This window comes from Rhinichthys klamathensis, unplaced genomic scaffold, assembly GCF_029890125.1.
Source record: "Rhinichthys klamathensis goyatoka isolate OS25496 unplaced genomic scaffold, OSU_Roscu_1.1 h1tg000567l_1, whole genome shotgun sequence".
Classification (NCBI taxonomy): domain Eukaryota; kingdom Metazoa; phylum Chordata; class Actinopteri; order Cypriniformes; family Leuciscidae; genus Rhinichthys; species Rhinichthys klamathensis.
The window spans coordinates 1400462-1425096 of record NW_026607033.1 but is presented as its reverse complement, the minus strand read 5'-3'; the positions used below and the strand labels follow the sequence as shown (position 1 = coordinate 1425096).

Sequence of the window (24635 nt, the reverse complement as noted above, 5' to 3'; positions counted from 1 at the left end):
ATTTGGCTGTTTAAATTTTGCTATATATACACTACCGTTCAAAAGTTTGGGGTCAGTGAAAATTTTATTTTAATTTTTGGGAGGAAAGAAATCAATACTTTTATTTATCAAGGACAGTAAAGACATTTATAATGTTACAAAAGATTCCATTTCAAACAAATGCTGTTCTTTTGAACTTCCTATTCATCAAAGAATCCTAAAAAAAAAAAAACCGTACAACTGACAGACCAACAACTGTTTCAACATTGATAATAATAATAAATGTTTCTTGAGCATCAAATCCTCATATTATACTGATTTGTGAAGGATCATTTGACACTGAAGACACTGACACTGGTGATGCTGAAAATTCAGCTTTGATCACAGGAATAAATTACACTTTACTATATATTCACACAGAAAACAGCTGATTTACACTGGAATAATATTTAATACTATAACTGATTTTTGTTGTATTTTTAATCAAATAAGCGCAGCCATGGTTAGCAGAAGAGAATTATTTTAAAAGTATTTAAAATCGTACCGACCCCAAACTTTTGAACGGTAGTGTATATATATATATATATATATATATATATATATATATATAGAGAGAGAGAGAGAGAGAGAGAGAGAGAGAGAGAGAGAGAGAGAGAGAGAAAGGTCTCAGAATAGTATTTATATCTATTCTCTTGTTTGAATCACTTTGCACAGAAGCATGCATTCATCACCAGGTTGCAGTTCTTGCGCTGTCCCTTTAAGAAGCCAGTACAGCTGTCATTGGAGTGATTGTCTGAGCTTAAACTCCTCTCGTGGAGGGGCTTATGCAGCACTTCAGCAGGACCCAATCGGGCAGGTATCACTCCTCGTTCCTGTCCCCACCCCCCCTGAGTCCCATCAGCAACACCGGCACGGGAGAACTCCTACAGATGGGACACATGCTCACTGAAGACTGCAGAAAGTTTTAACACTGGGAAATGAGTGAAATGGCAGAACCAGCAACAATAACCAGACCCCTGATATCCTCCAAGCGGCACAAGAGCATAAGAAAAAATTCCAGAAGGATTTATTCCTCGTATCAGGACGATAATGGGTAAGTTGGCTTTTTACTGTAAATTGCATTGGCTTATTTCACACATGACACTTGTAGACTAAATAATTCAGTCTTTATTATGAATATTCATGCTTTGCAGTGGAACAGAGCCTGATATTTCTTTTAAAAGTAAAGTTTCTAAACGTGGTGGTACAAAAACTATATTTATATACATTTTTAAGAATTTATATAAATTCATCTGTATAAATTCTTGTATACCATAATGTTTTCATAATTTTGAGTCTCGATTTCCATAAAACAAGGAATTAAAATGATGCACATCGCATGTTGCTTTGTATATGCAGTGCACATTTCTTCACATACATTTATGATTTATGTGGGCACTAAGCACGCACACTAGAGAAAATAAAAATTAAGTGACTTTGATCATAATTTTATAGATATAACTACATACAACATAAACAGGTTATATATACTATGTATATACAGTTGGAGAGTTATGAATCCATTTCACCTTCATCCTCCAAAGTGTGTGTTTACCTAATTTGCGCTATCAAATAAAATTAATTAATTTGACATTTTACCATTATTTTTTTTTTTTTTAAAGTGTAATACTTTACTTTAATAATAATGTCATTTTATAATTATAATATGAAATATTACAAATAAGATAAGAACATGTCATTTTGTCATACCATATAAAGCAACCGTTTTATTATGTGCTGCAAATGTTACTATGTTACTGTAAGATTAATTAAAGTGATTATTGATCTTTGGTTGTGTTTCAGACCATCTGATGATGAAGATAAGGATGGAGAGAGAGTGGAGAGTAATGATCCAGAGGAGATGTTCCAGAACATTCAGCTTCAGAAGGAAATCATCGCCAACATCCAAACCAAACCCTGGCCAATAAGACGCAAGCTAAAAGTACTAAAGTAAGACCCCGCCAACTATATGTTAAGAAAATGTCATCCGAATTTAATCATGTATTAAAATCATTACAGATCTTAAAGTTGTATTGTTCTCTAGTGGGACATTTTAAATAGCACAAGATATAAAGGATCAAATATTTATAAGTTCAGCATTTATAAGGCCAAAAAGTGGGCGTAGAATGTTTCAAGCTCTTGATATACAGTATAATGTGCTGTAAAGGTATTTTTGAGCTGAGGCCAATGTTTATACAGCAGTTGACATGACTGCAGGAAAGCCTGTGATGCTCGATACATAAGGAGGAATAATGAAAAGAAATAAGCATTATTTCTCATTAAGTTTATTATTTGACTCCATTACAGCCATTAGTCTACTTAGAAACGATATTTCCAAATGTTTGAAACTGATGATAATGGCTAAGGAAAGCATCTGTGCATTAAACCCGTAAGGTAAATAACAATTAACTTTCATTGCTTGAAAGCGGCCACCATATTTACAACATGATGCCTGGAGAACAATCTAAATTGGCTGAGTAATTGTTTCATTAGCCTAACCAGCAGTTTCTCATTTTACTGGGTACCGATCACTGAGGCTTCTTTGGGCGGGGGTCAAGGATGCGCAAATGTTACAGCAAGAGCACATAGTGGTTATTTCTGGTAAAGTCTATGCATCTGGCAAAGCCATGCCAAAATACCGTAAAATGCAATACAGATACTTGTATGGTTGTTTTATAAAATGTTTACCATGTTGGTATAAATAAAAATGTTTAAAATAGCTTTAGATGGAATGGAGTAGTGCATGTTATACAGCACAGGACATCAAATTTCCAAATGTCAGTTACCAACGTAACGCTTTTATTATTTATTTATTTCAGAGGTTCTGAACGTTTGCGTCCACCCTAATATCAAAAAAAAATCTGATTATCCAACCAAGAATTTTATTAGCACATTTATCTTTGAAGTTACTTACAATAACTGGCAGGTTTATGCCTGATGGTTCATGGAAGAGATACATGCTACATTTTACGAGTGTCCTCATCATCTTTGGGTGAGTGCCCATGATTGCATACACCCACCTTCTGAAGAAAGTACCCCCCAAAATCAATTTTCAATCTGTATTTGTTTTGATGTTTCTATTATGTTGCCATTGAATTTATGGCTTTTTTTTCTTTTTCTTTTCTTTTTTGTTGGTTTGTTTTTCATTTTTATTAATAAAGAAACCAATGAAGTGCCACTTTTAATGGGAAAAACATCGATGAAAGGCAAACATTAATAAAAGAGTGTGTTTGTGTTCATGTTAACACAACAGGAACACACTAACCACAGCTGTCAGTCCATAGCAGGATATGGTGTAGATCGCTAAAGCTCAGTGTATTTGTTTGTGTGTGTTTTAGGCAAGCCAGAGAGATTGTTCTGAAGTATGAGGGCAGACTGACCAGGACACGAGGTTACCAGGCAGCCGGGGCAGATGTAAGTTTTATGCAACCATTTATCTACAGAATTTGTTCATTAACAATTTTTAACACAAGTTGTGCATGTTGCTTACTGCATTATTCATGGTGTTTGCTAAGGCAAGTATTGCTATCTGTCTGTCTTTCTGTAAGTCTATCTATCTATTAGGGTTAGTAACAGTTCACAAAATTCACGGTTCGGTTCGATACGATACAGTGGTGAGACGGTTCGGTATGTTTTCGATACAGCAAAAAGAAAGAAATGGCAGATAAATTTCCTTGATTGTTTAATTTTTCTTTATTTATTAAAACTAACATCATAAACTATGATCTTTTTGAAATTTGAACAATGATGGAGCTATACTTGACTCTATATGAAACATAATCAGCATATAAAACAAAAAACAGCTCCTTATAAAAAATAGTCCTAGTTATAAACACAGGTTTATTTTATTTCAGGTTTATTTTAAGTTTGCAAGGCTCCAGATTAACATTTGAGGGCAGCAATTTTATTCATAATGTCGAAATAATGACAGAGAAATTTGAATGCTTCTCACTAGATCTCGCAGCGATGTTATTAACGTTACTTCCGTGGCGAATTCAAATGCTTTCTTTACTGGATCTCTTAGCACTGTGTAGTAAGTGTTGCTTGATCAAGATTGGCTCGTGTTGCACTGACATTGGTCCGAACTCAAAACGGTCCGTTAAGCACAAATGAGTTGTGCAGTTGATGTTGGGCAACGTTGTGGTGGTCACGCCAGCGCGAATGCTAACAAAATTTTGGTCGGCAGGAAAAATGGTGCAACGAATCGTTCGGTTGGAAATGTGTACCGAACCGAAAGCCTCGTACCGAACGGTTCAATACGAATACGTGTATCGTTACACCCCTACTATCTGTCTGTCTATCTGTCTAAACTGCTTTTGTCTTTTTCATGTTATAGCTTCTCTCATTTTTTTCTTTCAGTTTTTTTCATCAGCTGTGTGTTTGTGAGATTCCGGTTAAGGTTCTGCATGTCTCTGGTTCAGCGGTGCTCCTCATCTGCTCACAGACGCTGCACTCAAATTTATGGCCTGTTGTTATAGCCTGGTTTAATTAAAATGTCCAATGGCATTCGCCAAGGCTGCCCAAGCACCATTAAAATTAATTGACTTCTTAGCAAGTGGATTTGATGGTGAATTATTAATTCTGATGATGGCTTTTTATTGCAGATTGAAAATCAGATATCCGTACACATTGATTTAACAAATTATGATCTCACTATCCTTATACATGAGAACTCGGGTCTCACAGGTCTTTCAGCATTGAATCTTTATTTACTTGTGGATTCATCTGTCTGCAAACTATCCTAATCTAACATTTGCTTATGTTATCATTTTATCTAACTGTTGTATTTGTTCTCATGTGATCATAAATGTTTGTTTGCAGTTGCTGAAAAAGATATCAAGAGTCCTCTACAACATTGTTGTTCTGTTCATTCCCTGGGAGATGAGGATTAAAAAGATTGAAAGTTAGTATCCTGACAAACAGAATGTTTAATTTGTCTGCAGATATAAATATTAATGTGTTATCCTCATATTGCAAGGCGTAAGGAAAAAACAATATTATTTGATCACATAACTTATGTGAATGATAAAATAGTTCTAATATTGGAAATATATTAGGCCTTATGCATATTCACTGTAAAAAAATATACTTTGTCAGGTAACCTAAAATGTACATCCCTGTGGAAACTATCTAGATTAAATAGTGTGATTAACGTCAAAAATGTAATTAGACTGTAACAATATAACCCTTACAGCTGTAAGTATTTTAAGGGTCAGATCAAGTAGAAATAACTCCATACTGCATTAAATGTGCACTAAACAGTATGTTGTTTTTGAAGGTCATTTTGGATCAGGAGTGGCCTCTTACTTCATATTCCTACGATGGCTGTTTGGGATCAATATAGTTCTCACTATTATGACTGGAGCCTTTATCGTGCTGCCTGAGGTTTGTATGCACTGCATTCATTCTTAAAAGTAATTAATAAGCTATATGTTCTGATATAAATATTTATAAATTAAAGTGTCATGGAAATCTTCATTACCAAAATGATCTTTTAAAGTGGTCCTATTATGCCCTTTTACGAAGTCTTGATTTTGTTTTTGGGGTGTACTAGAATGTGTTTTCATGCTTGATTGTTCAAAAAACACATTATTTTTAACATATTTTACATTATTACAGCTCCTCTCTCTGGGAAAACGTGTTGTTTTCGAACGAAGCCCCTCCTTCCGAAATACGAAATGTGCTGTGATTGGTTAGCTGGCCCAGTTTGTTGTGATTGGCAGCGCTTAGCGCGTGTTCGGGAAATGAGCTTACAAAAGCTAAAGTAAACACTACATCAATACTGCAATGTTAGTTAGCAGGCTAGCGGAGGCGAAGCTTTGCCCTTCGTTTCAATCATAACTATCATAGAAACTACATACAGTTTATAATTGGAACTGTTAATAGAAAACACAACTACAAATAATAAGACATACTTATAAGTTGTGATCCATAAACACCAGATTGTCTTGACAAAATGGCAATGGCTACATCTTTCAGGAGAAGTTTTTGTGTGTATAGCCTGCTTTGTACTCTCTTCTGGAAGCTGTAAAATTTGCAGCGCACAGACAAACGTTAAGGAGGTTATAATGTTCAAGTGTGTTTTAGAAATGTCACGCCCCTTACCATAACAACGAGTTTCAATACACTACTAACGCAAATCAACCAGGCCTCGCCCCTTTTTTTGCGTATGTCTTGGACAGGACTTATTTAAATGAGGAATAATGTGACGTACTGTACGTTCCTGGAAGAAAACTCAAAGCTACAATAGAGGTGTTTCAGGGGGTTCAGAAACAGTGCTTACTAATATAGAGTATAACTCTCGTGGACTTTGTGCTTTTTAATTTTGCAAACCGACCTACAGACGCAGACACTCAGCAGATTACAGTACATCACTTCTCAGACATTTCACAACCCAACAAACAACAATTGTTCAGTTGGTGAAAACAAGTGCCGACCACGCCAACCAATGGGTTAACACACTGATCCTACAAAACCCAACCAAATGTCTTATAGCGTTGGTCAGCATCTGTCGGTGCAGTGCGAATTGGCCTTTAAGCGTTATACATGACATTATTCTCCTTTATTATTATTTCAGAAAGCATGCACAGATATTTAAATGCTGCTGTGGGTTCATACATTATTTGTAGACAACATCTTTTATTGAAACTCCACAAGGCCATTTTTAGACCTGGAAATGGAAAATATGGTTAGATTTATTTCACTCCCAGTGCAGAGACACAAAGCAATTTCTGCTCAGGTATGATCTCTTGTCCTCTATCATTCCCTCTGTCTTTCCAATCTGTCCAATCAGCTCCTGGCTGGCGCTCCATTTGGGACCACCCGCAGCAAGACCATTCCCAAGGATCACCTTTCCTCCGCACAAGACCTGGACACCATCTGGTCATTGGGGGCAAGATTATTATCTCTTTTTTTGTACTGCTTTACCAATGTGCTGGACATATTTCCAGCGTAATTTAGGGATTTAATCACAAATCATTTATTTGTGCTTTGCAATCTGCCACTTTGTGTGTTTTTTTCTATGTCTGTGTTGCAGGGATATCTACAATACTCTGTACTTTTTTACGGCTACTATGGCAATGTGCGTAAAATCGGCAGCGCTGGCTACAGACTACCCTTGGCCTATTTTATGGTCGGGATGGCCGTTTTTGCCTACAGCTTCTTCACTTTGTTAAGAAAGTAATCACCACTACAAAGTTGCTTTGCTTGAAATCACTGATTAACTTACATTCACATTTATGCATTTGGTCCAAACGAGACTTGCAGCACATTCAAGCTGTACGTGTTTTCAGTTCATGCATTCCCTGAGAATCGAAGCCATGACTTTTAACTAATCAAGGTGTGGACTTTCTGTTGAAGCTGGTTTACCAAAGATCTGGTTGACCTGGATTACATTTACAATGTTTTTAAGTAATTTAAGGCCATGTGGTTAATTTTTATGCAGTCATGGTCATTATAAACTCTGATATGCAAAATACCTGCATGGAAATTCTTTAGGAAAAGCTCTTTTTGTGTTCCTTGGAAAAGTAGCTGCTTACTAGTTCCATAATTCAACTTCATATGCTGTTTTCTATCAGAATGGCTAAAAACTCCCGCACGAGTTTAGCCGGCACCTCCGATGAGAATTTCACTTTCTGCTGGCGTGTCTTCTGTGCGTGGGACTACCTGATTGGGAACCCAGAGGCGGCCGAGAGTAAAGGAGCAGCCATCGTCAATAGCATCAGAGTGAGCGTTTTCTACATCCAACAGACTGAAATAAACAATCTGTCCTTGATTCAATTCTCAATGATCATCCAGTTTTAATTCAGTTAAGGGAGGTTTATGTTTCATTATTAGTGCTGATTTCCCAAGGAAAACATGTTATTTGAGTCTCATCAGTATCATGCTAAATTCCAGATATTTCTTTGGAATATCGTTCAGTTTCAATACAAATGTTGCATGTTTTTTGATAATCATAGTTCCCATAATGACAGCAATATATTAGTCAGGTAAAGATTGGGCCATTTTGCGCATTGGCCAGTAACTGTGCCAGTTTTTAGGTCTACCCATCATAGTAAACGTTTTTTCTTTGAAATATTTTTGTCAAATTTGAGAGCAAATATTAATTTAATTAAAGTAAAATGTTCAATTTAATTTAATTAGATCATTGAACTGTATAATATACTGTAGGTATTATATTGACCATCGGCTGTCCTCTTTTCTAGATACTGTTATCATATTGGTTGACTGTTTTAAAAAATCATTATCATTTTCCTTTTTTTTTTTATGACGGTACCAAATTACCACAATTTATTGAAGTAACAGTAATTACAGTACCTATTTGGCATACATTATGATTAATGTTTCTTAGGTTTTGGATTATCTTTGCCAAAAATGTTTTATTCCTTTTTTTAGGAGGCCATTGTAGAAGAGCAAGAGAAGAAGAAAGAAACAAGCTTGCAAGTTTTCCTCTTTATCTGTGTTTCCATTATCACCTCAACAAAACGCTAAGTGCTGACTAAGTGTTTTCTCCAAAGTTTCTCAGAAGTGCATGTTTAACAAAACGGGCTTTTGAGGGTGGGAATGATGGTATCAGTAAGTGACTTACAGCGATGTGCTGTTCCTCTCTATCTGGGGCTGTTGTCACGGCTCTTGTAATGCTGCCTCAGACAGCTTTGATTTATACATCTCCTCCCTGTTCCAATGCAATCGCAGCAGAACATGCGAAACGGAGAACACCCCGCCATATTTTATACAAACAGCCTTTTACTGCAGGCGGATGACTGCACCTAAATTGCCATCAGACCTGCTCACACATTTAAGCCGATTATTATATTGCTGGAATGCGACACCCATGCACACAGGGTTATGCTAACATTTGTACAGTATCTCTAGATTATCACAGCTAAAGACACATTTCACCCCAGAAACAAATTGAGAAAAAAAAAATGAAGCCTAATTTTGAAGCCATTCATTATTTTGTTTATTTATTTTGCTTTATGACATTAGTTTCAGGACAATTAGGCACATTTGCTCAATGTATTCTCATTACTACAATGTGCTCAGACGGTGTTTTGCAATTATCATTAATTTAATACAGTATTTTTTAATTAAAAATGTTAACTGTAATATGGGGTTATTATTTTAATGATAATTTTTAAAGAATGCATACTCTACAAATTAAATAATGTGAAATATAACCCAGACATGTTCTTGACAGGTTTCATGAGATATTTGTATAGATGACTTTCTTATATATCTCTGTGGAGTTTTGAATATGATGACAGAACATTTCTGAAGTACTTGCCTATTACTCACTTGCTTTTGTCTGTGATAAAACTTGTCAGGCAAACTGGGAAATGAAGTGCGTCAAGTCAGAAAGGGATTGTTTATTGATGCTGTGCTTGCAGTGTTCAGCCAATGCTGATTTAGGGGAAATAAACCCTGTTATGAAGCTTGAAATTCTCTTAAGCATGTATTCTGTCGCTTTTACCATGTTTATAACCTCGTAAATCAGAAACTTGGTGTCAGAAGAACTTTTATTAAAGTATTTTTGGGGGTTTATTGGTCACTGGCAATAGAAACTGCACATTGACTACACATTAGTGTTTTTTCTTATTACTCATCTCTCTATAATATATAGGGATGGGTATCGAGATCACGGTTCCATTTAAGAACTGGTTCCAAACGTCCAAGAACCGGTGATTCGATAAGAAACGCGCATTTCGATTACGCTTATCCAACCTGATCACACTAAATGCGTCTCTATAGCACGCAGTGTGTTTATCGTGTAATTTATACGCGAAAATGATTTTTTACGTGCATAGGATACGCATGGGTTGGTTAGGGTAGGTTTAGTAGTGGTGTGGGGTGCGTGTGTATTATACGTTTGGGTAGAATTAGTGGTGTTGGGTGCGTGTGTATTACACGCAAATGAACTGCGTATCAAATGCACGCGAAAACTGCGTATCATATGCACGTAAACTCATTTTCGCGTATAAATTGCACGATAATACACAATGCGTGCTATAAAGACGCATTTACGTGAGAACAGGCTGGCTTATCGGTTCCTGTGAGTGCATTTCGATTTTGAACCATTCAAGCGCAAAAGTTGCACACTTTTTTCTGTGCTTCTCATTCCAATTCTGGAATCGAATACTTAAGGTCAGGAATTGGATATGTTATAAAATAAAACTTTATATTCCTCTAATCGATTCCTTTGTGCATTTTAATATGATTTTAAATCATGCGCAAGACCCGCACGCAGTTTTCTGTGCTTCACACACATCCAAAGCGCAGAAAAGGTCATTTAATTTAAAAAGGTGATTTTAAACCATTCAAGCGCACACATCCAAAGCGTGCATTTAAAAAGTTAAAATGTGTTTTTAAACCATTCAAGACGCAAGAAGACGACACGTTGTTCACATGTGTAACAGTATATTGGGTCCGTGCAGCTCTTAAAGTGACAGCAGCCTAATATCCCTCCTGTCATCTCTATAATAACATTAATCAAACATCAAAAGACAAAGAGAAAATTCAGGCTCTGTTCTTAACTGAATAACCTCTGTAACTATATTTGTAATGTATACTTTATTCATAAAATGCAGTGTTATTTTACATTTGTTTACAGTTTCTGTACCTGAAAATCTTAAAACACTTTTTTTCAATTGTATCTTTGCTCAGTTGTATTTATTTGAGCGATTGCTAATTTTTTATTTGTTCTTTTTAAATTACTGAGTGTTTACTTGTCTTTATTAATGCTTGAAATTTCTATTAGTTAGGCTAGTTGTTTGTGGTATTTTTAAACTATAGGCAAAAGTTCCTTGTGTACGTGTTATTTAGCCTGTTAATATTTGTTCATTATATTCAGCTACAAGACATGTTTTACAATACGACTTAGAATAAATGTGAATGATATCTAAGATGTTGTTTTTTTTTACCTTATTGAAATTGAAATTAGGAATCTATAAGAATCGGAATCGAAAAGCTGAATCGGAATCTTCCAAATTCAAACAATACCCAACCCTAATAATATTTGTTTCTGATTGGTCAATAACAGCATGATGCAAATATTTTTGTATAATAGCCCTAAACTGTATAATTGACATTTTCCTGTCACTCAATTACCTACGTAGTTTTGTGCTAGTTTCAGGTTTCTCGCATTACTCTTTGTCCTCTTTCTTCCTACATAAAATAATTGTAAGTCAGTAATCAATAGTTAATTTCCATTTATTAGAATGGAACTGTGTAAGTGTGTTTATGTATAGTCATTCATTCATCATCACAACATAAATCCCTATCATGAAGATACAGGATACTGATCACCCCTGCAAAAGGTCTAGATTATTTATTTTTCTTTGTAAGTAGAGGTTCATTATAGAACATAGACAGTTGTTTAAAGGCATATCTGACTGTATTGTTTTCTCATTAAGTTCAGCTTCTATCCCAACAGAGCCGTACTGATCAGTTTGCGGATTCTGGCAAACATTCTCGTGCTGCTGTCATTGGCCGGCAGCATCTACATCATCTATTTTGTGGTGGATCGTTCTCAGAAACTAGAGCAAGAGAAACCTGAGCTAACACTCTGGGAGAAGAACGAAGTACGTTATGTTTTATACAAATGTACTTCAGTACACATAGATATAATGCAAAAAAGGACTACTTTTATTTTTCTTCTTTATTATTTTTTTCTTCATCTCATTATTATTATTATTATTATTTAATTATTCACCACATTTTTTATTATTATTATTTGGTTAATTCTTTTTTTAATTCGTCTACTTATTCGACTTTTCTTCTTCATATTATTTAATGATAATTTTTTTCTTATTCATCTTATTTTCTTCATCTCATTATTATTATTTAATTATTCAATTATTCAACACATTTTTTGTTATTTTTATTATTATTGTTTATTGATTCTTAATTAATTCTTCTACTTTGACTTTTCTTCTACATATTGTTATTGTTTTCATAATTTATTTTATAATTCGATTTAATTGTTCTTGCGTCTTGCTTCAGATATTTGATCTAGTATTAGTGTTTATGTGGTGTGTATTTGAGCAAGATGAATGATGTGAATTGGGTTTCTTCATCAGGTGAGTGTGGTGGTGTCCCTCATCACAATGATTGCTCCTTCAGCCTTTGAGCTAGTGTCCCAGTTGGAGATGTACCACCCCAGAACAAGTCTCCGCTTCCAGCTTGCCAGGTAAGAACATCACTGTTTGAACACTGTTATTGCTCTGGTTTTGTTTATTAAAAGAGAAATGTGCCTTTTTTGTTTAGAGTTCTGGTGTTGTACCTTGGAAACCTCTACAGTTTGATTATTGCCCTGCTGGATAAAGTCAACAGTATGAGCTCTGCTGTGAGTCACAATTATATTCTTATTTAATCCTCAACCTTTTCTCTGAGGCTGCACAACTGATCAAAATAAAACCGAAACCGCGATATGGCTTAGTGCGATTATCAAATTGCGATAAAGCGATTTAATTAAATAAACATAGGCGCTGTTTTTTTTTTCCCCAGAGTGAATTGCGGCACTCTGTTGTTTTACACACAAGCAACTCCTGATCCAGTGGTTTCAGTCTCAGAGCAGCTTGGTTGAACATGAACTCAGCATCTGCTCTGAGTTTGGGTTGCTTATAACGTGCATATGGGAATGCAACATTCGTCAATCATCTGCCCAAGCTTGGAAACTTTTGAGAAGCGAGTTTCTGTCAAAATAAAAGCTCAATGGTTTAACGTTTGAAAATAAAGAAATTAAGACAGCTATTAATATTGTAATTTTACAGTTGTGCTGTACAATATAATAATAATTAAAATTATTATTATGTTTTTCTTTAATATATTATTTTCTTTAAAAATAAAGAAATAATATAATAAACCAAAATATTGCAATATAATTCTTATTTTGTCTAATATATGTATTTAGTAGTAATAATTATTATTATTATTTTTTATTAGATTTTTTTTTTTTTTTAATCATGCAGATTACTGTTGATTTATTGCTCAGCAGAAAATAAAGTAGTCACCAAAAATGATGTCCTGCCTAGCAATATTGACATCTTCACCCTTTATTCAAATAATATTAAAAATGTGTTAAAGATTTTGTAAGCAATTTGCATAGTTGTGCTTGGAGTCAGTTGTTTTATTTGTGCAATGCAATAAAACATGCCAAATTGTGCAGACATAAATTAATGCCAGGCTGTCATACAAAGAAATTACGAACATATGCAAAAACAAGAGAGAACCAACAAAATATTAATAACTGATTATGTTGTTGTCAGTGCTTTTTGCTATGAGCTTTTTGTTTTGCTTTTCTATTAGGTTTTTTTCCCGCTTAGTAAAATAAACCCTGTAGCTGTAGTTTGCCTATTTTGCCAAATAATTTTGTCAGTTAAATACCTTAACCAAGTGTAGTGTTTTTTGTTCTTCCTTCATATTTAAAATATAAAAAAAAAAATATATAGAAAATGTTTTCCTCATATTTTGATGGTTTAATCGTACATGCAGGGACATTAAAAACAAATATCTCCCCGGCCATCACTTTTGCCCACTATTGTATATAATAAACATTCAACATCAAAGCATTTTTCTTCTGTGCAATGAAAATATTATTCAGATATTTACCATTCTTTAGTCAGAAAAATTAAATGTGACATAAAAAAGTTACGTAAATCGTACACGTTTTGAATCATTCCAGATTACTGTGGGTACAGTAAACCTGTCTGACTCAACATCATACCTAGCGACCATTTCCCAGCCTACTGAGGAGAACCTGTCCACGATTGTCCCGGATATCGTGGAGCGACGGAACAGCATGCTGAACATGACTCTTCTGGACCTCAACAACAGTGTGACCACTATCAAGAGCACCACATCCTCCAGAGAGCCACTAAGAATGCAGTCCCTGCTAAACCAGACCGTCCTCTATGAGTACAACACCAGATCACAGCTAGATCCCTGCTGGGAAACATATGTCGGCCAGGTACTCCTTCACATGGAAATCATTGCTCTCTGTTCCAGATTATCAGGGACTTTGCTGGTATTCACTCCTGGCTGGTCCCTTCATAGGCTCATCCTCAGCTAATACCTGAATATGCTATTCATCCGCTTCCGTATTTATACGAGATGCAAATCCCAATTCGTCAGATCACATCTGACGTAACGTAACCGAGACGCAACCGAGACGTTTCATATCTTTAAACCCTAATTTTGTGAAGCGTTTTGACTGAAATGTAGCCTGGGTTTCCCCATACTGCCTTTGCGCAGCGCGATTTTATTCACGCTGCTAGGCAGTCTGGATACCATGGACCAAAATTTCGCCTCAGCGAGTGGACCAATCACAGAACGGGGAGGGAGCAGCAAGACGTCTATGCGAGTCTGCGACACACCGAAGCAGTTTGTTTATACCTATGGATCAAACATGGCAGCAGACGTGAAGTTACCTTTCGATGCAGCCTTAGATATTGTTCTAAGTAGTTTAGAACGCAAATAAATCTCTGACCCATCGTCGTCTTCCTCGTCTAATTTCTTTCGCTCTACATACGTCATCTGGTATAATTGAAACGATTGGCTATGAGCTACGTACAGGCGCATTTGATAGACATTCGTAGCACCCAATAAACGGCTCTGGGCATTCGTAAACCACGCCTCAAATACGAGAAAATGAACATGTGGTTCCCAGACCACGTCTCAATGTCAATGAGACGTGGTCTGACGTTAGCCAGGCTAACTGAATGTGTTTTTGCGATAAATTTGCTACTGCTATTTCTATTTTAAGAGGCCATTTCTATTTCTAGAAATAACTGATTATACACTCACCTAAAGGATTATTAGGAACACCATACTAATACTGTGTTTGACCCCCTTTCGCCTTCAGAACTGCCTTAATTCTACGTGGCATTGATTCAACAAGGTGCTGAAAGCATTCTTTAGAAATGTTGGCCCATATTGATAGGATAGCATCTTGCAGTTGATGGAGATTTGTGGGATGCACATCCAGGGCACGAAGCTCCCGTTCCACCACAATAGGAGTAGACCAAAATGGCGGACTCGGACGTGCACGCATGCAGCTTGGCTGGTGCTGCGTGTTGTTTGTTTAAACCATCAAAGTCCACATTTTCACTACATCATTGGATTATAGTTTTATACATTGTGGCGCTGTTGTTGCTGTCTGTGCGGCATCGCTTTAATAAAGAAAACGCCCGTGTTGGCAGCAGCCAGCAACTGCTGTACTCCAAATTCAACGTTAATGGAGGTCCAAATCCAAAGCCAAAGATGTCTTCTATATCATGTGAAAAGCTGTCTAACCCACGCCATGGGCTCGTTCAACTCGCCGTATTGTTACTTATTGCTGGAGATGTTGAGCGCAATCCTGGACCGCAACTAACAGAAATCGGCGCTTTTCAATGTGCCCTGTTTACAACTCTCCTCAACAACCTGCTTGTAGCCAATGCAAGACCTGGGCTACCACTGCCCAATATTTCCCTGGCGCTACCGGGTCAGTCCCTATTTGTCCCTGTCTGTTTTTACCCACCTCCGGTATTGGCGTGGTTGTCTATGCCGGTCGCGCGTTTGGGGGCCTTTGCTGGCGGCTGTTCAGCAGGATTCGCTTGGACGGCGCCGTCGGTGGTCACCGGCGAAGGGCTACGGGCTGTGATGGGGTCTTCTGGGGTGGCGTTGACTACTGGCCAGGAGCGTTTGCAACTGGGGGTTGAGTCTGGCTCGACGGACTTCAGTGGCAGTGTAAAAGAGGTCATCTCGTTGCAAGAACGGGATATTGGTATCCCCATTGGTGAGTCCCGAAACATACCGGACCGTGATGATGAAGGTCTAACATTGACTATGCCTTCAACTAGATCTAGGAATCCCGTGATGAAAAAACATTGCACCACAAAGTTCTTCCGAACGCTTAATCAGGCTCGAACTGTGTGGGATCCTCGATGTAAAGCTAAAGGGTTGTTTGGCGGACATCTAAATATTAGGAGTGTGGCAAATAAACGCGAACAACTGGAAAACTTGCTTGTAAATTCAAATATTGATTTTCTTGGATTGTCAGAGACTTGGTTAACTCGTTCATCGCCGGAGGCACTTATTGTCATGCCAGGTTATGATGTTTTTAGGAAAGATAGAGATCATGGGAAGGGAGGGGGAGTTTTATTATATGTGAAAAGTACTATAAAATGTAAACAAATTGAATGGATCAAGAAACCTGATATTGAATGTGTTGGTGTTAACATTTCACTTTCAGTCGAAATGACATTTAGTTTAATCTGCTTATATCGAAAGCCATCAGCAAAGCTTGAGTTTTATGATCAGTTAAAAAGTCTCCTCCATAGTTTGAATTTTAACAAAGAGGTTATACTGATGGGGGATTTTAATGTCAATTGGAGTGATAAGGGTGGAAGAAAGAAGTTAAAAAATATTACAGACTATTTTAATCTTACACAGTTAATTGAACAACCTACAAGGATAACTAATCGGTCTGAAACTAAAATAGATTTATTGTTCACTAATAGACCAGAACGCATTTCTAAAACCCTTAATCTAATGACAGGAATGTCAGATCATAATATTATTTTTTGTGCCAGAAAGCTAAAAAAAAATCGTTGTCTTTCCTCAGTCAAAACATTATGTAAATATGAATCAGTCCCAACTGGTCAACAGGAAAACCTTGGGGTAGCATTAGGAGAGATTGAATGGAACCGAGTCCTCTCTAAAGGGGATCTGGAGAGTGACTGTGACCAATTTGCTACAACAATTAAGAAAGTCATGGGGCCCTACCTCAGAAAGCGGAGTCATAAGTTAAACAGGGACACATTGCCCTGGCTCAATGAAGGATGTGGGAAACTTATGAATGAAAGAGATCAATTATTGAAACAATCCTTAAAATCAGGTCTTACAACTGACCGACAGAAATTTACTTCATTAAGAAATAAAGTAATAAAAACTCTGCGTCAAGCTAAAGCCAAATTTTTCATTGATACTATTAAAGAGGCTGGAGGAAATGGGAAGAAGATATGGCAAACCATAAATAAGTTGATTGGCAGAAAACAGAATTTTAAAAATAGAGATTTAGAGTTGGAAATTAACAATGAACTAGTTACAGACCCAACCATCATAGCCTCTGAACTAAATACTTTTTTTTTAGATTCTGTTTATGAAATAACTCAACTTTTTAATCCACTTAGCTACTCTGTTTGCTCCATTAATTATGCACAGCCGATTTTTCATCTACAACAAATAACTAAATTAGAAGTATCAAAGATTATTAATAGTTTAAAAATTTCGAAGGCCATGGATATCTATGGCCTTGATACATGTTTTTTAAAAAGGCATAAAGAGGTTCTTATTCAGCCTATTACACATCTGATTAATCAGTCCTTAAGTCAATCCATCATGCCTTCAGCATGGAAGTTGGCACTGGTCACACCTATTTTTAAATCAGGGGAAAGATCAGTCATGGACAATTATCGGCCTATCAGTATTTTACCTGTTGTTTCTAAAATACTTGAAAAATGGGTGGCCAATTTATTGATCCAACATCTCAATAAAAGCGAAAACTCACTCCATCCCTTGCAATTTGGCTTCAGGGCCCATCACTCAACAGAAACAGCCAATTGTTTGTTTCTGGAAAAGGTTAAAGGTTACTTAGATAAGAGTTCTTGCGTCGGTGCTGTTTTTTTAGACTTAAAGCGAGCTTTTGATACTGTTAATCATGAAGTTCTTTTATCTAAATTAACATATTTTAATTTCTCTGAGCAAGCTCTCAACTGGATAAAATCATACTTGTCATGTAGAAAGCAATGTGTTCGTATTAATGATGCAACGTCCCCTTTATGCAAATGTCCTGCAGGGGTCCCTCAAGGCTCCATACTTGGTCCGATTTTATTTACACTTTATATAAATGACCTGCCAGAGGCATGTAAAAATGTTGATGTCCAGTTGTACGCAGATGATGCCGTAATATTCACACATGGTAAGAACTATCTGGAGATAGCATCCACACTCACATCAGCAATGGCTCACATTGATGACTGGCTCACTAAGTCATGTCTCCATCTAAATACTAAAAAAACTGTTTGTATGGCGTTTACCAAACAAAGCATGAAGGTGTTAAATTCTAATGTATTCTTCAGAGGACAGGAGCTTGACATTGTTAATGAATTTAAGTATTTAGGAGTTATTTATGACTCCACTTTAACCTTTAAATGTCATGTAAAAAAGGTGGCAAATAAAGTTAAATACAGTTTGCAGAATTTTAAACAAGTTAGGCCATTCCTTAATACCAAAGCTGCGAAGTTGTTCTTATATACTATGATTTTTTCTCATATTGAGTACTGTTTTTTAAATTGGTCATTAACTAGTATATCTACGCTTAAAAATATTAAATCTCTTTTTAAGAAAGCCATAAAAAATTTTGATAAAAAAGCTTTGTCATTTCACCATTGTGATATCCTAGCGAGACATAATTTTCTAAGTTTCGACAATCTAAAAAATTTCAAGTATGTTTGTCTGGTTTATAAAGTGTTAAACAATCTTGCTCCGCCTCCGCTGCATGTCTTCTTTCAAAAACTTGCATGTGGAGGTAGTACACGGGCCTCTGCAAAAGGGGACTGCATGATACCATTTAGACGTACCACCTTTGGACAAAATGTATTATCAATAATAGGTGGTAAACTCTGGAATAATTTGCCCCTTTCGATACGAGAGTGTCCTACTTTTGACACCTTCAAAACTCACTTGAAAAAGTGGCTCATAGAGAACCAGAGATGCACTCATATTTAACTATCATACTTATATAAGCCATAAACTATCGTGGTTAAAATTAATTGTAGTATAGTGGTGATTGTATAATGTTTGTGTTTTTATGTACATCTTGTTTTTATCTATACGCTGTCTGTAATATCAATGTATTTTTATTTGTGTATGTTGTTATAGTGAATGAATGCTGTATGACTGTTGTTATTTTATTTATTTGTTTTTGCTACCGGCCTAGGGACTGCAGATGAAAACTAGTATCTGTTTACTAATTCTGGCGTATTTACATGGTGTAGTTTTCTACAACAATGTTCATGAATACGCATGGTCCCTATCAAATAAACTAAATAAATAAACATCCCAAAGATGCTCTATTGGGTTGAGATCTGGTGACTGTGGGGGCCATTTTAGTACAGTGAACTCATTGTCATGTTCAAGAAACCAATTTGAAATGATTCGAGCTTTGTGACATGGTGCATTATCCTGCTGGAAGTAGCCATCAGAGGATGGGTACATGGTGGCCATAAAGGGATGGACATGGTCAGAAACAATGCTCAGGTAGGCCGTGGCATTTAAACGATGCCCAATTGGCACTAAGGGGCCTAAAGTGTGCCAAGAAAACATCCCCCACACCATTACACCACCACCAGCCTGCACAGTGGTAACAAGGCATGATGGATCCATGTTCTCATTCTGTTTACGCCAAATTCTGACTCTACCATCTGAATGTCTCAACAGAAATCGAGACTCATCAGACCAGGCAACATTTTTCCAGTCTTCAACTGTCCAATTTTGGTGAGCTCTTGCCAATTGTAGCCTCTTTTTCCTATTTGTAGTGGAGATGAGTGGTACCCGATGGGGTCTTCTGCTGTTGTAGCCCATCCGCCTCAAGGTTTTGCTGCATACCTCGGTTGTAACAAATGTGGTTATTTCAGTCAAAGTTGCACTTCTATCAGCTTGAATCAGTCGGCCCATTCTCCTCTGACCTCTAGCATCAACAAGGCATTTTCGCCCACAGGACTGCCGCATACTGGATGTTTTTCCCTTTTCACACCATTCTTTGTAAACCCTAGAGATGGTTGTGCGTGAAAATCCCAGTAACTGAGCAGATTGTGAAATACTCAGACCGGCCCGTCTGGCACCAACAACCATGCCACGCTAAAAATTGCTTAAATCACCTTTCTTTCCCATTCTGACATTCAGTTTGGAGTTCAGGAGATTGTCTTGACCAGGACCACACCCCTAAAGGCATTGAAGCAACTGCCATGTGATTGGTTGATTAGATAATTGCATTAATGAAAAATTGAACAGGTGTTCCTAATAATCCTTTAGGTGAGTGTATATTTTATTATACAATATTATACAATTATACAGACATTTATTCACACTTTGTGTGTCTTAAGTGGCCAAATACACTGTGTATAGAGACATACCCAGACATGCTCGATATTGTTTGTTAGATTTATACTGATACATTATACAGAGGCAATGTTGTGACAAACAATATAAATAAGTTTCCTTCTGAAGGAAAAGAATATAGATTGTATTTGTGGGTTGAAATATCCAGCCTGGCTTTTATTTAATGAAATGGCTGTCAGGTTGGTCCTTCTCTTGGTTTTAAATCCAAAGATCTGATTTAGCGTCCTGCTCGGAGATACTGATGGTCTGTGGAGGGGTAAAATTGCACCCTGCACAAGGAAGGTAAATGCAGGCTGTTTATTTTATTTATCTTATTTACAGGAGATGTTAAAGCTCTCCATCATTGATATGATCTTCACGGTGGCAAGTATCCTGCTCATTGATTTTATCCGTGGACTGGTGGTTCGATACTTGAGTGACTGCTGCTGTTGGGACTTGGAGAGCAAGTTTGTAAGTCTGTCACTTCTGTTCAAAAACACACTTTGAGAGGTTCTTCAAGCAGATTTGTGACCAATCGATAGGCCTGTTTAGATGGGAAACATACTGAACATTAAAAACCCCATTACTTTTAAGCTTTTTTTGTCAATTTTTTGTGTCAAATTAAATGGCAGAATAGCATATTTCTGCTGATTTGACCCTCACAAACTGTAGAAAATAATGTGTACTATTTAATGTTTTAAGACAATAAGACTAAAGCATTATGTTACTTAATTGAACTTATCACTTGTCATTTATGTTTTGGATTCTGAATTTTCTATAACAGGGATTCCTAAACTCTAATCCTAATTTTTTTTAACCCCTTTGACCTAAAATATTTACTTGAAGTAATATTTGATATAATTTAACAACACATTCGCAAGTTCACGGTTCTCTGGTATTAGTTAATAGTCACATGACATGCAGGTAAACAAATCAAACTTGACTTCTATTTTAGTAAGTGTTTCATTTCTTCTTTATTATTTACTTTGAATATTAATGATTTTTTTAACTATTAGCTTTTCAACAACTCACAAATCAAACCCTGGTTTGGGAAACCCTGTTCTATAACATGTATTCAGTAATTATATTCCCTTTCCAATTAAATTAAATTCCTTTTCCAGCCAGAATATGGTGAATTTAAAATAGCTGAAAATGTTCTTCATCTGATATACAACCAGGGAATGATATGGTAAGTGACGATTTATCCATTTATCAGTACATTTTCTTTGATATGATTATCAATATAAAAAAGAAATGCATCACAATTATTATTTTTACATTACGACGACTGCTGTTTATCTCTGGCAGTTCTAATCTCTCTGGGTCTATTGTTATATATAAGCTTGTCTATCTATATCTGCAATAAACTGTCCTGTTGCCGTGGTGCTCCTTACCTCAATGGTCCATTTCCCTTCAGCTTTGTAATCCAACAATAATGACTTTTCTGAAGCTCTAGGTGCACAAGCAGAACTCCTTTAAAAGGGGAGATAAATCTTTCCCGTGTTTCTCTCTCCCTGTAGGATGGGAGCATTCTTTTCACCCTGTCTGCCCGCCTTTAATGTCCTGAAGCTCATTGGCTTGATGTACCTGCGGAGCTGGGCTGTGCTGACCTGTAACGTCCCCCATCAGCAGGTCTTTAAGGCCTCCAGGTCAGTGAGGCAGAATGAGGTCATTAAAGGTTATACATTCATTTACCTCTGATCTGATACAAGTGTAGCTGACCTAGGAGAATCTGCCATGATTTGCTTACAACATAACAAAACCATTTAGAACATTGGTTTCATAAATCCTAGGGCCAGTTGAGCAGGATGCAATTAATTTCAGTTCATTTGAAGCTAAACTGAAATGATAGTTTGATCAATGCATTTCCATGACTTTCATGATTTCCATTTGTTTGTGATTATTGCAACATGCATTTTTTGAGACTGAACTCAAAAACCATTTAGAGCTGTCAAATTGTTCTGGGGGTTGTTATTTTCTTGACGTAAAATATTAATTTGAATACTAAATATTTCTTGAATTTTCAAAAAAAAAAAATGTTTTGCAAGAATTCGTTTGTAATTATTACTGTCACATCTTGTGGCTGTACAAAGAGCATGAAGACGAAGAACCCAAAGAATAGTCTTTAATGCAAAAGTCCAAATACAGTAATCCACAGGAGAATGTCTCAGGGAGCAAAAACCAACCACTTTAACCAAACAATACAAGACAGGGAACTAACTCAAACTGAGGGCTTAAATACACAGAGCCAACAAAGGAAACTAGATGGCACCCAGGTGAAGGGAATCAATAATGAGGAAAATCAAATCAGTAACTATAACAACCAATAACAATCTAGGTCAAACTAAACAGGAACTAAACAGAATGTGCATGTTACAGTAGCTCCCCCTCTCGGAAGGCATGTCCTCGCGCAGTAAAGAGTCTATCAGAGGAGGGTGGGGGCTCTGGTGGAGGACGTGAAGCTGGAGAGGGGTATAAACAATTAGAGATTGAGATATGAGATATGGCTTAGTTGGGTTCACCGGCACGTTATCCACTGCAGGCTCAGGCTCCGTGTCTGTGGTGGAATCTGGCATGGTGAAGGCTGACGGGGCTCTGGATCCGGTGGATCTGGAGCGGGGCTGGTGATGACATCCTCAGCTGGGCTATAAGGTCTATTTTGCCAACCAAAATAGTTCCAAACTAAGCAGAAAATTTGCGTCTCCCAGCAACACACAGCTGTGTTTCTTTCTTGAATGATTCACTGTTTTTGAACGAATCAGTTGGATTAATCGCCACCTACTGGTAGTTTTAGTTTCATATACAGCATATCATTTCATTTTTCCCAACATCTCATATTTTTATTTTCAAAATGTTATATTTAGAACATTAATCTCATAACATTATTTAGGCAATTGTAATTGCTGTGTAAGTGGATTTTGATAAATGGTAAGAGGGAGTTTGCTGATTTTTTCATTTAATTGGTATAACAGCCCTATAGTATATAGAGTTAAACAGTGTAATTAATTAAAAGATGATCAACAATCTGTAATTTTACCTTTTTATAAATAATTATGAGAGGGGTGCCCTTTTTATTTTACTTGAGCACCGCACCGCCCCCCCAAATTGTCTGCACACGTCCCTGAGTGTGGACATACAATTTGCTTGTCCATGGAATATTATTGCAATGCATATGGATAGTAAAAATTACTCTTAACCTAATCCAAGTTTGACAGGCTTTTGTCATATGCTAATATGTTTTTATTAAATTGCAACAAAGAAATGTGATTCCTTTGCTGGTAAAACCAACATTTTTGAAGATCTAAATGGCTGGAGTGTAAATTCCTCTGAGCTGTAATGTGAAACAATTTTCGGGGGTTTTTACGAGCTGTGAGATTAATTTAAAATCAGCGAGCATTCAGTGTATGGATCAGGGACTCTGTGAATGGTACACTTTTGTTCTCTGCTTCACTGAATCCAAATCCCTCTCATTTTCCAGCGTGGTGAGTACAGAGATAACTGTGGATACTTCAGTGTGACAAGCGACTTTGTTGGTCAAAGCGTCTCTCTTTCAGATTTATGTAATTGCATCTTCATTGAAGCTTTATCAGTCAGTCACAGATGTGAGGCGAAACATTACCAAGTGGTCTACACATATTTCATCTTCACCGATACTGCTGTGTTTTATACGATAATAAGGGATCATCCCTCTGTAGCCGTGGAGTGAAAAACTTAGCATCAGATAATATGAAACGAATGATATGATATGATCAGATAATATGAATGTGTATCTGAGTTAATTCATAATATTTTACTGGGATTGTTTTTAATTGAAATGTATTTACTCCCCAGATCAAATAACTTCTATCTGGCGATGCTTCTCTTCATGCTTTTCCTGTGTATGTTACCGACCATTTTTGCCATTGTGAGGTACCGGCCGTCTCAGTACTGTGGACCCTTCAGGTAAATAAAACCGTCCAAATGTGGCGGCGTTTAAATCTAATCTCATTTAAGGTGATGTACTATGTTGAAATCACGGATCCCAAAGATATGCAAAGACAACTATAAGTAAGCAATCTGTGGTTGACTACCCTCAAAAAGTGTCGACTCCGTTACAGTATCAAAACATTGCTAAAACAGCGATATTGACTCAGCCAATGGTATAATTTTGGGAGGATACTAATTTTTGTATTTTTAAAAAACTTTTTTGGCTATTTTGTGTGTTGACGCTAATGGAAATGCGAAGAAATTGCATAGACGCTACGCTACATTGCAAATTTCATATATGAAACCGCTTGAAATCATAACCTCTGCAATTAATAACACAATGCTTTCTGTAAGTAAGTGTTAGTATATAGTCAGCTGATCATTAATGCAAAATAAATCCAGGGGGATCAGTCTTGTTGTATCACCCCGAAATCGTTTATTTTGCAGTGATGCCTAGTGAACTGTACATTATCTCAATTACTACACATGCACATTCAAAATAATTGAATACA

General features: G+C 36.6%; 1 protein-coding gene across 4 annotated transcripts in view; it reads left to right on the top strand.

Moving 5' to 3' along the window:
• The first annotated feature begins 715 nt into the window (after positions 1–715).
• Positions 716–24635, top strand: part of LOC130074070 (transmembrane channel-like protein 3) — a 29486-nt gene continuing 5566 nt past the window's right edge. For 3 of the 4 annotated variants that reach the window (XM_056239587.1, XM_056239586.1, XM_056239585.1), the window contains exons 1-11: positions 6946–7197; positions 7596–7743; positions 8413–8456; positions 11450–11597; positions 12096–12205; positions 12283–12361; positions 13700–13984; positions 20500–20628; positions 21279–21346; positions 21678–21806; positions 23989–24099. In XM_056239587.1, coding sequence (XP_056095562.1) covers positions 7040–7197; positions 7596–7743; positions 8413–8456; positions 11450–11597; positions 12096–12205; positions 12283–12361; positions 13700–13984; positions 20500–20628; positions 21279–21346; positions 21678–21806; positions 23989–24099 — 1409 coding nt within the window. In that variant the 5' untranslated portion in view covers positions 6946–7039. Of the gene's footprint in view, positions 1073–1821; positions 1969–3356; positions 3433–4839; positions 4922–5296; positions 5404–6811; positions 6911–6945; positions 7198–7595; positions 7744–8412; positions 8457–11449; positions 11598–12095; positions 12206–12282; positions 12362–13699; positions 13985–20499; positions 20629–21278; positions 21347–21677; positions 21807–23988; positions 24100–24635 lie in introns of those variants that run through there. The other variant, XM_056239588.1, reaches the window with a different exon arrangement.